This window comes from Hypanus sabinus, chromosome 14 (genome assembly GCF_030144855.1).
Source record: "Hypanus sabinus isolate sHypSab1 chromosome 14, sHypSab1.hap1, whole genome shotgun sequence".
Taxonomy (NCBI): domain Eukaryota; kingdom Metazoa; phylum Chordata; class Chondrichthyes; order Myliobatiformes; family Dasyatidae; genus Hypanus; species Hypanus sabinus.
Window position 1 is genome coordinate 79,132,377 of NC_082719.1, and position 12,215 is coordinate 79,144,591.

General features: G+C 40.2%; 1 protein-coding gene across 1 annotated transcript; it reads right to left on the bottom strand.

Moving 5' to 3' along the window:
- Positions 1-9,182: 9,182 nt before the first annotated feature.
- On the bottom strand, positions 9,183-11,443 carry LOC132404905 (C2 calcium-dependent domain-containing protein 4C-like). Its single transcript, XM_059989493.1, has one exon. It carries the CDS (start codon positions 10,086-10,088, stop codon positions 9,222-9,224), a length of 867 nt encoding a protein of 288 aa, XP_059845476.1. The 5' UTR covers positions 10,089-11,443; the 3' UTR covers positions 9,183-9,221.
- Positions 11,444-12,215: the final 772 nt, after the last annotated feature.

Below are 12,215 nucleotides of genomic sequence, written 5' to 3' on the forward strand. Positions count from 1 at the left end.
CTCCATACCCCCTGATCCCTTTAGCCCCAAGGGCCATATCTAACTTCCTCTTAAATATAGCCAATGAACTGGCCTCAATTGTTTCCTGTGGCAGAGAATTCCACAGATTCACCACTCTCTGTGTGAAGAAGTTTTTCCTCATCTCGGTCCTAAAAGGCTTCCCCTTTATCCTTAAACTGTGACCCCTCGTTCTGGACTTCCCCAACATCGGAAACAATCTTCCTGCATCTAGCCTGTCCAATCCCTTTAGAATTTTATACATTTCAATGAGATCCCCCCTCAATCTTCTAAATTCCAATGAGTATAAGCCTAGTCGATCCAGTCTTTCTTCATATGAAAGTCCTGCCATCCCAGGAATCAATCTGGTGAACCTTCTCTGTACTCCCTCTATGGCAAGAATGTCTTTCCTCAGATTAGGGGACCAAAACTGCACACAATACTCTAGGTACAGTCTCACAGTAGAACCTCCCTGCTCCTGTACTCAAATCTTTTTGCTATGAATGCCAACATACCATTTGCCTTTTTCAGCACCGCTGTACCTGCATGCCCACCTTCAATCACTGTTTTAGACTATTTAACAACTTTACCCCAAAGTACCCCAATGGGGTGTATAGGGAGGCATAGCACCTCTGGGGAAGGGGCTTGTCATGTCTATTCTTGGGCACCTCATTCACCTTTGGTTCCCACCGGACACTCAGCTTTCACCTGTAGCTGCAACTAGCTGTTTGCATTCGACAGTGGCCACACTGCTCCAACAGGTGGGCTAAACCAGCTAAGGGTAACTGGAGGCCTCATACCATGGTGAGATAGGGACATTCCCGTCCTAGCATGCAAAGTCAGCTCCGGTGGACAGGGCATATGAGATCTACTGTGAGATCCAATGGCTAGGACGGTAGTACTACAGCACTCCATGGAGAGAGCAGGACATGACAAGGCACAGAAGATGTCATGGTCATCCAGCGAAACAAGGAAGACCCCAGTTTGTGACGCTTGTTCATACCACTAGACCCGAACTTCTGAGGTCGAGTGAGTGGAGCTGTACCTGTGAAAAAGCTTTTTTTCACTTTAAAAACTCTCCCACACAAGTTTCCTCTCATATTAGGCATGATGGACAACCACCACTCCAGTATTACTTTTTACGACAGATATCAAGTCTTCATGTGGAGTCAAAAAAAATCTAAATTATGAAGAGATTAACAATACAGCTCTAATAAGGGAGAGTTTCCTTTAGCTTTGGAATTTGTGCCAGAATGAAAAATGGGTGACAGCAAATTAGCAATTGGCTTCACATTCTTTCCTGTTGATATCATTCATCTTGAGATCACTAGGCCAGCTACTCTGTGAAGAAGTTCAAGTAGGAGTAAAAGTGAGTGGTGGGGATGAAATTATTTTGTGAGGTGAAATGATTGACTGCTTTCCTCTATTATGTGCAGTTGCAAGACAAAGGTAGTTCCTAGTGACTTCACAAAGGTAAGTTTCATTTCACAGATATGTAAGTGTAAAAATTTATGCAACCAAACTGTTAAAAAGCAAAAGAAAGGTATTCTGAGTTTATATTTAAACTGATTCCAGGGCTCTGTGAGAAACCATTTCCAATGGCAAACTGGGTAGGACATATATAAGACTCAGCCTGGGGCTATGGCATAAGAAGACAGAAGAAAGGCCTAGTACAGATGACCAGACGGTGAGGAGCACAACACCTGGGAAACCAATCAGAAGATAATGACGTGGCTGTTCACTCACTCACACTAGTGGACAGTGAGGATAAAAAAATAAATGGTTGCAGTTTGTGGAATTGACTGAGTCTTTCAAACTGTAATCTGAAGAGTATTCATCCAAGTCAAGCTAAATACATGCCAGAGCTCCAACATGGGGATTAGCCTCCATAGTATCCAGGACATTTTCAAGGAACGATACCTCATAAAGGTGGCATCCATCATTAAGGAGCCCCATCACTCAGGACATGCCCTATTCTCATTGCTACTCTCAGAAAGGAGGTAGAGAAGCCTGGAGGCACACACTCAATGATTCAGGAACAGCTTCTTATCCTCTGCCATCCAATTTCTGAATGGACATTGAACCCAGTACTTTTTATATTTTTATTTTTGCACTATTTACTTAATTTAACTATTTATTTATTTACATGCATACAGTATATATTAACTGTAATTCAGTTGTTTCTATAATTATGTATTGCATTGTACAGCTGCTGCAAAGACAAGAAATTTCACCACATATGCCAGTGATATTAAACCTGATTCTGAGTGATCACAGAGGCTGATGTACTAAGCATAGAGTTTGGTATACTAACTGTAAGCATATCCTTCTTTATTATGAAAACTGAATTGCAATAAATTGTAAGTACAGCTTATCATGGAATAGTTCACCAAATTAAGACATTGCTGAAAAATAATGCTGTGTAGGCCTAATCATTTAATGCTATTGTCTAGTGACTTTGGGATGATATCAGTTGTAAACATGACTGTTGGGGCAATGTATACCATGTTCATGTTCCATAGTCTTTCAATTTCCTCTTTTAATTCAGCTTATTTTTGGTGTGTTTCACTTATTAATTTCTGTGTGTTATGTGTGCTTGGAATGGCATTATCTATTAAATAAGTTGTTCTTGTTTGTTTATCCTGTAATATTATATCCGGACAGTTATTATGGGTTGTCCTATCTGTAAGAATGGATTGGTCAAAAAATAATTTGTAGGACTGACTCTAAAACTGGATCAGACCTGTATTTCCAGTAAGGTATGGTGTCTTTTATGATCTTGTGTTTTAGAGCAAGATTTTGGTGAATAATGTTTGCCACTTGATTGTAGCTGTGTAAGTAATCAGATTGGGTTAAACTGCTGCAGGATTCTGTGATGTGTTGGCTTGTTTCTGGCGTCCCTTGGCATTTGCTGCATTTGTTGTTTTGAACTTGTTGGTAATTTTGTTGTACTGTGAATATTATTTTGTGTTAGCCACCTGGTCCTGTATTGCCATGAGGAACCTTTCTGTTTCTGGGAAGAGGTGTCCAGCTCTGAGCCAGACTTTCAACACTTCCTTATCAACATCTAGTCTGCTTAGATCATGGGGATATCTTCCACAGAGTGTCATGCTCTTCCATTTGTTAATCTTTTCTTCTATGGTGATAATTTCTTCATTTTCTGGGTCGTGCTTTCATTTAAGTTTAGTGGTGTGTACTTGTTATTTGAATATGCTTGCAAGGATTGTTGAATGCTTTCTTGTTGATGAAAATATATCCTTAGAAGTTTTATCTGACTGTGTGTAATTGTATTTTATGTCTGTTCTTTCTCTTCCTCATTCTGTCCTAGATAATAGTAATCTAAGTATGGTCAAGTGTACATAATTTTTACCAAAATTTGTCATTTTAGTTCTTATTTTTCTTTATAAATTTTCAGAATCAGAATCAAGTTTAATATCACTGGCATGTGTCGTGAAATTAGTTGACTTTGCCACTGCAGTAAAATGCAATACATACTAACAGAGAAAAAAAGCTGTGAAATACTGTAAGTATATATATTAAATAGACAAATTACAATTAGTGCAAAAAATAAAAATAAAGGGTTCATGGGTTCAGAGTCCAATCAGAAATCAGATGGCAGAAGGGAAGAAGTTTTTCCTGAATCAATGAGTGTCATTACTTTCATGCTTCTCTACCTTCTTTCTGATGGTAACAATGATTGCTTTTGGACTAAGATATTATACCAAAAGAATATGTTAATATGGGTATAATGAAAGTGTTTATTGCCTTTGTTATATTCTTACTATTGAGCTCTGTTTGGAGAATTTTCTTAAGTCTTGAAGTAAAATTTCCCTTTATCACACTATGATCTATTTTCTTTGCTTGTTGATATCCCCGATACCTGTATATTTCATATTCATCCATCAATTCTATCATACCCCGATGCTCCATTTTATATTCTATTAGCTGTATTGCACCTTTCTTTATGTTTAATGTTCTGCACTTACCTAGTCCAAATTTCATGTTTTTGTATCTTTAGAAAATCGTCCTACTATTTGAATTAGCTTTACTGATGAAGGAGCATATTATTTCGCATTCATCAATAGAAGATGTGTCAAGGTATAATTCATTTGGTTGTTCCTGATTTAATACCTTATTTTTGTCTGATTCACTAAATTAGAGAGTTAGTTTAAACCTAGATAAAACCATAGAGGGCTTAGAGATTCACCCTGGAAAATGCCTCGGTTTATTTTGATAACGGTTTGCTCTTTTTTGGTTGTTAGTAGACAGGGTGAATATAGCATGCCAATGCTTATCAGATGTAAAAATTTCACAAGTATTGGGTATAGTTTATATATATTGAGAACTTCTATTAACCATGAGTGTGGGACAGTGTCAAATGCTTTTTGGTAGTCAATATAACAGTATGAAGGATTTCTGTTTTCCTTCCAGACTTGATTTAGAATTACAGAATCAATTATCAGTTGGTCCTTAAATTCTTTGATACACTTTCTGCTCTTCTGTAAGTATATTATGATTATCCAAGTGAGTGGTGATTGGTTGCGAGTTGTATGATGTTTCAATTCTATATATAGTTCCATCATTAAAATATTCCTTCAAGAAAATTATGTCAATTTGACTCTTTATCTCTTTATCTCATGTTCTTGTTACTTATTGCTATTTATTTATATCTGCATTTGCAGTTTGTTGTCTTCTGGGCCCTGGTTGATCTTTCATTGGTCCTGTTATAGCTACTAGTCTATAGATTTACTGAGTATGCCTACAGGAAAATAACCTTAGGGTTGTATGTGGTGACATATATGTACTTTGATAATAAAAAAATACTTACTTGCTTACTTACTTACTAAACAAGATTTTAGACAGTATTTTGATGGGTCATTTGTGATTTTTCCTTTAGGTAAGAGATGCATTTTACCTTCTGTCGAATATGTAAGCCCTTTCAGGATTTTTAAGAAAATTGTTGCAATGTATTAATAAGCATGGATGAAGATAAGCCAATTTTTATATCAATGAATATGAATATTATCATTGCTGGTACTTTTCCAGTTGTGAGTAATTTTTATAACCACTTTTAGCATATCCATTGTAATTTCAGGTGTTTGTATGTTTTCAACTGTGTGAATGTGTTCTTTTCCCTCCCTAATCCAGCTTGTTTCTTGATTGTTTGTCACCCTGTTTGACCAAATATTAGACCAAAAGTTCATTCTCTTTGTGTTTGTTGGTAATTCTGTGCTAGGCTTGGTGTTATTTTGTTGCTTCAGATTTAATTTCAATATCCTGTATAATCCTTTTTCATTGTTCCTGAACTGATGATTCTGCTTTTTTGATCTGGAGCATTCCATGTATATATTTAGTCCGACTTTGTAGGCACCAAACTTTTGCTTTAGTGTATGTATAAATGCTAAGATGCTTTTGTTAGGTTAATCATTTCTTGCATAGACATTTTATTTTCTTGGTTTTTTTCTTGCTCGGGCTATTTCTGCTCTTAGGGCTTTGATTTTATTTCCTTATCTTTTCTGCCATTTCAGTGTTCTCATTTCATTACCCAGTTTTGAGTTTCTTTTAAGGGTGTTGTCTCTCTTTTGGAGCCATTGTGCACACTGCTGTAAAGCTGCTCAGTATGCTATTATGTGTACTTCTTCAAATGTTTCAAGTTTTCCTAAGTATTGTGGTAATATAATGTTATCCAGTCTTAATAATTTTTGCATGTTCTGACGACGTGTTTTGCTTTGGTAGGTAGGGTCTATTTGTTGGGTGAGTGCCCATGTATTCTGCTAGTGTGATGTTAAATGTTAGGATCATTTTGTCTATGAGCTCAGCTTCATCATCAGCATTCTGTGGAGGCCCTACATTTTTGTTGTTTCTATTACCATCAGGCTGTGGAGCAGTTGTTGAAGTAACTCCATTTTCATCAGTGCTTCAGGTGGTGGCATCTTGGATTATTTTCTTTATATTTGCACAGCTTGTTGTTCTTTCAACAGTGGCTGTCCGTCTTTCATTGATTTTATAATCACTCTTGAATTTATTGAGTATGCCCAAAAGAAGATGAATCTCATTGTTGAATATGGAGAGATATATGTATTTTGATAATAAATGTAAATTTACTTTATCTATGTAAATTCTTTATCAGCTCATGATAGTCTAATCTTCGCATTCCAGGAATAAGGTTTGTGAATCCCTTTCAGTTTGTCTTCAGTGCCAATGTGTCCTCCCTTAAATAAAAAGACCAATAGTTTGCAGGATACTCCAGTTATGAACTAACCAATACCCTGTACAATTGTATGAACACTCAGATCATTTCACCATTTCCCTCTCTTACCACTGGTTGTATTTTGGGTTTAAATATTTGAAATAAACACTATGACCACAATCCTTCATCTACTTCTCCATTTCAATAAAAGTCTGCCTTTAGATTCTTCCCACTGAAGTGCGTGACCTCCTGTTACCCACATTTTTGAGCAATTTACTTACTTTGTAATTGATGGTAATTTTATGCCTTTGCACTGTCCTGCTGCTAAAAAGCATCAAATTTCACATCACCTTGGTTAGTGACAATAAATCTTATTCTGCTTCTGATGGAGAGGTGCCTGGATCATGCTACCAGGTAAGGTGATGGAAGAAAATATGATAGTGACAATTATGAGATATTAAGACAAATGTGTGAATTGGTAGAGAAGAGGTATGCCACCATATGCAGGGAGATTGGGTTTTAGATCATGATTAACAGAAGGGCTAAAATGCCAGTTCATACAGTACCGTCCCATACTGTTTGATATTCTATGTTCTATAGTTTATTTGCCAAAAATTCTCCCACATGATGAATCTATCCATACCCTATAATTGTTTCCTTAAACCCCACTATTCCACTTGACTCCACTGAACCCTGTTTCATAGTTAATGATTTTATGCAAATTATATCCTTTCACACTGACTGAAGGCACAGCCTCAAAATAAATGGACATCCCTTCAGAAGTGGGCTGAGGAGGAATTTCTTTGTCCAGTTGGTTGTGAATCTGTGGAATTTATTGCCACAGAGGGCTGTGAAAGCCAAGCTATTGGGTGCATTTAAGTTGGAGTTTAATAGGTTCTTCATGGGTAAGGGGCTGAAGTTTTGGGGAGAAGGCAGGGGAAAGGGGTTGAAAAAATCTATGAAGTAAGCTTGATGGGCCAAGTGACCCAAATCTGCTCCTACATGTATCTATATTATTGACATTGTGTTCCCTTACCATTCTTCACAGTTGTTCAATTAAAACATACCAATGGAAATAACTGCATCTTTGTGGGCTGAGTGGCCTATGCAGTGCAGTACTGTTCTATGTTCTATATCCTCCATCAACATATGCGTCCATTGCCTCAGCAATCTTTCAATATCTCTTCAAGCCATACTCTTTCTCCCTCACTCTCAGATCAGTCTGCTTTCATCAGTGGAGAAGTATTTGGTGATCTCAGCGCTGCTTACTTAGATAACACACACAGAATGCTGGTGGAACGCAGAAAGCCAGGCAGCATCTATAAGGAGAAGCACTGTCGACGTTTCGGGCCGAGACAGTCGAATGGTCTCACCCTGAAACATCGATAGTGCTTCTCCTTATAGATTGTGCCTGGCCTGCTGCGTTCCACCATCATTTTGTGTGTTGCTTGAATTTCCAGCATCTGCAGATTTCCTCGTGTTTGCTGCTTACTTAGGATCTTAGCAGCACAGCAACCTACAAGTTCTTCATTCACATTTAATGCTCGATGTAAAGTCCCTTTTTCATTAGGCCTTTCACTGTGCAAACATCTGTGTGATGCATGCATTCAACTTTTGCAAAAAAAAATGATGAGTGTAACTGTGTAACTGTGACTATTGTACAACTGGTCTCTCTGCTCTCTGCATTTTTAACTTAAAAATTTGTATCTTGGTGTTTAAGTAAGTGCAAACTTTCAAAACTCCCTTTAAAAATGTTCAGGGATACGGATGTGGCTGTCAATCGTGGAATCTATGACATATTCTGAAACTGAGGAAGCATGTTTTGAGTCAATGGGACAGTAGAGAACTGTTTTAAACATGTTTTCCAAAAAAAAAAATCAGCATTTACTTACTTCTAATTGCCCTGGAGGATTCACCAAAACATAGAAAACCTACAGCACAATAGGTCTTCTATGTTTCTATGAATCCTCCAGGGCAATTGGGCAAATAGAAGTAAATAAATGCTGTTTTTAAAATTTTTGTTTTTGGATCAATGGACCTCACTCTGCAAATCTAGAAATGCACCTGGATGCCTCATTCCTTATTACAAAAAACTTTCGAGAGTTGCTGATTGTATTTCCTCCAAGTAAAAATCTAGGTGTGTTTATATTTGGACTGATACATCCAGTTGTTCATTGTCCGTTGGGTCAGTTTCCACCTGAGTTCTACTGGCAAAATCATCTTCCCAGGAAACTTCTGGTCGTTGCAGCACCTTTCAATTGGTTAGGAGAAGCACAGCTCAAATAAAACGCGATTGAGCAATGCTTTATTTAGCATAGAGTTCACTTTATTATTGATACAAACAAGGACACAGAATTTGTGCGACAGACTGGTTCTCTTCGAAAACGGGCAATCACTCAAGAGGAGAAAGGAGCATTTCAGGTATACCGAAGAAATTCTTCAAAAACGTTTGAGTCCTGATAAAAGAAAACCAAACAAACAAAATCAGTATTTTAGAAGTCTGGTAAAAGTTCTCATTAAGCACAAGGTCATATAATTCAATTATCATTCGCAACGTTTTTAATTTTATTTATGGGATGAGAGTAACTCGCGATCTGGAGCCCTCGTATAACTGTTTTATTTTTTTAAAAATTCTTAATTTAAAAAATATTTTTAGTAAATATAAATTTTTGTTTCAAAACGATTTTTTTCTTGCGTATTTTAAAGAAAGTTTTATTATTTTTGTCAACAAGCAAAATTGGTGTTTACACCGTCATGGATCCTTCTAAATACCTGACTGAACTTACCTCGTTCACTCCTTCCGGAGCAAGGCGTTAAGTCCTGAAAATATTAACTCTTCTTTCCGCACATGCTACCCGACCTGCCTGCTGCCTCGTTCCAAGTGTTCTGTTTCCACTTCAGACTTCCAGCACCCACAATTACCCCTAAGATGACGACCGAAGCTGCCGTGCTTGACTAACTCTTGTTCAAGGAATGACAGCAGGGTCTGTGCACAAGGTGAGTCCCGGGACGAGCGGGAAGTTCTCCGGTACGATCATGCACTGAAACTGCTCAGCACCCGACCTGCCAGCCGCGCCGATGAACTATTGGATCTCATACGCTTAATGCTAGAGAAGTGTTTCTTAATGAGGATCTGAAACTTGCTCTTGTCTTTGACTAAGGTGGTCAAGGAGGTGGATGCCTGTGGGAGGCTGGGGCTGCCGATGGTTTCCCAGGACGCCGATCTGTTGGCCCGGGAGACTACGCCGGCGCCAGGGAGCTTCTGCAACTTGAGGTCAGTGAGTGGGCTGGAGCGGCTCCTGCCTAACGCCCGACTCTGTTTGCTGCTCCTCAGCAGGCTCCTGATCTCTGCCACGTCGCGCTCAAAGAAGAGCGATTCCTTCCTCCTGATATGTGGGATCTCGCCCAGGGCTGGAAAGCCGTAAGGGGTAGTGATTTTCTGTAAGTGGGGTAGGGAGAGCGCAGCCCTGGTTGCAGGGTCGGAGTGGTCCGCCGCCCTCTCCAGTTCCCCGGCTAGCAGAGCCCCGTCCCCGCAGCTCGCCGGGGGCCTTTGCAGCGGACTTCCCCGCACCGGGGTACATTCGCTCCTGGTGCTGGACCCGGTAGGGCTTCTGGCTCTCCTCGACCCTTCCTCCCGGGGCTGCAAAAGTAAAGCCGGCGACCGGCCACCCTCCTCCACCTCCGCGGGCTGCCCTCCTGGGGTGTGAACGTCCAGAGATGGGATGAAGAACTTTGGGATGCGATCAGGAGTCACCATGACGCTGAAGATGTCCTTGGACTTGTTGGGCGGCCAGTTCTTGTGCCCCCCGCCGTTCTGGCTGTTCGTGGCTCTCATGCCGGCCCAGGGCAGCAGACCCTCCAGCGTGCTTCGGAAGGACAAGCAGTTGGTCGTGGACAGCATGATAGTGCCGCCCCGGGGTCTACTGCGTTTTGGGAAGAGTAGGTCCGAGCGGATCTGAGGACGCAGTGGGCTGGAGCGATTTTTAAACGATGCTTGCGGAGAACGTCACCGGGTGATCCTGCGTCAGTGGCAACCTCGGCAGAGCCGCGAATCCAGCCCCTGCATCCCGCGACTCGTACCTCGTGTACATACACGTGGCAAATCAAACACGGGCTATACGAGATAAGCGCAAGGCAACATGCCCCGCTTGAAACAAATCCCGGAGATACGAAAGACTGCAGATGCCGGAATCTTGAACCGCAAACAGTCTGTCGGCACATTTCAAAGCCTCAGGCAGCATCTGTTGCAGGAAAGAAATTTGACTTAAAGTAACAAATTTTTCCCCACTACTGTCCGACTTCTGGACCAATCAACTCATCTCTTTCCCGTGCAAATACAATCTGGGACTCTTCATTCTACCCCTCACATTTCCGTCATAGCCGTTATTATTTATTTTTGTTTATGTATTGCCTCAGATTATACAACAGTCTGCAGTGTTGCGCTGTGTTTGTTATGACCATGAATACTGTTTACTCTGGGAGCTGCGCGGGAACAGGATGTTCCATTGCATCCTGGTGTTTATGACATGAACTAACTTGAATCAAAATCGTGGTGATGCAGAGTTCGCACCTGAAATATTGATAATAACTGCCCTGGCCACCCCACACCTCACCCCGGCAGATGCTGACAGAGTTCCATCAGAGAAATGCTTGTTGCTTAAAACAAATTCCACACTGCTGGACTACATTGGAAGAATGAACCTAGACTTTGAGAGGGAAGCAACATTCTATTTAATAAGCACATCGGTATTAAGAGGTTGCCAGGGTCCGCATACTTGGCTGCAATGTTCATGTGATGTTGTTACAACTGGAGTTTGAAGTTCAATTCATGCCCCATCTGTAAGGAGTTTGTACATTCTCCCCATGAACCACATAGGTTTCCTCCGGGTGCTCTGATTTCCTCCCACAGAACAAAGTTTAGTAGATTATTTGGTCATTGTAGATTGTACTGTGATTAGGCTGGTGTTAATTAGGTGAGTCGCTGGGCCATGCAGCTCACTGGGCTGGAAGCTGTTGTGCACCGTATCTCAAAATAATAAAAAAAAACAAGTAAATAAATAAGCAATATCAGGATGGTCAGTGAAGCCTAAGGATGATATCTGTAGAGTGGACTTAAATCTTAACGTATTGATGAAATGGTGCTATCTGGAAATGCTGGCTCTGCTTATGGCCATGTAAATATCACATTGTGTACAGAACGTTAGATATTCTCTGTGTTAGATATACAGAACATTGCATCAATTTTAATCTTGGTTCTGAGGTTTTCAGTCATCTCTTTCAGAATGTAAAACTGAGAAGTTGAGGAATGGGAATGAAGCAGTGGATAAAGATCTGGTTGTACTGTGTTTGGCTATGAAACATCCAGACGTCTGTCGACCAAATGCAAATGAAGTTGAAAACAGACCATCAGATCTATCAGAGGTGTCTGCATGATGTTCCAGCTGGGTTTGCCAATATCTAGTCTTCCTAAGGATCTTTTTTTTACAGAGATGTTGTTTTGAGGTATGTGCAGCTTGGAGTTTTAAGAGTGCAACATATGGTACTACCTCGAACCCCCCCCCCCCCAACTACCCTCTACCACGGAGGAGAGTAAATGAGTTAGTAGTCAGTGTAAGAATTTCAAAAACGACGCAGAGGGCCATATTTTGCACTTGAGGGTGGTGAACAGTTGGAGTTCTATGAAGATGTTGGAGGCCAAGTCCCTGAACAATTTTAAGAAGGAAATCATCAATTTTTCAGACACAAAATATATCTTGGGGATTTCGGTATTCTACTGGAGGACCTGTCATGATCCTTTGAAATAGTGGAGCAGGCTTAAAGTGCCAAATAGCCTAATACTGCTATTTTCAGTTTCCATGTGGAACTGCCAGCATTGATTGGCATTACTCTGAGGTACTGACTAACTTTGAGATTTGTAAATTAGTCTACATCCCCATGCCACACTCTCTTCAGCTCCTCTACACGAAGGAAAAGAAATTACCTGAATTGATGTGAATTTTAAAATATTAATGAAGTATGTCCTGAAATC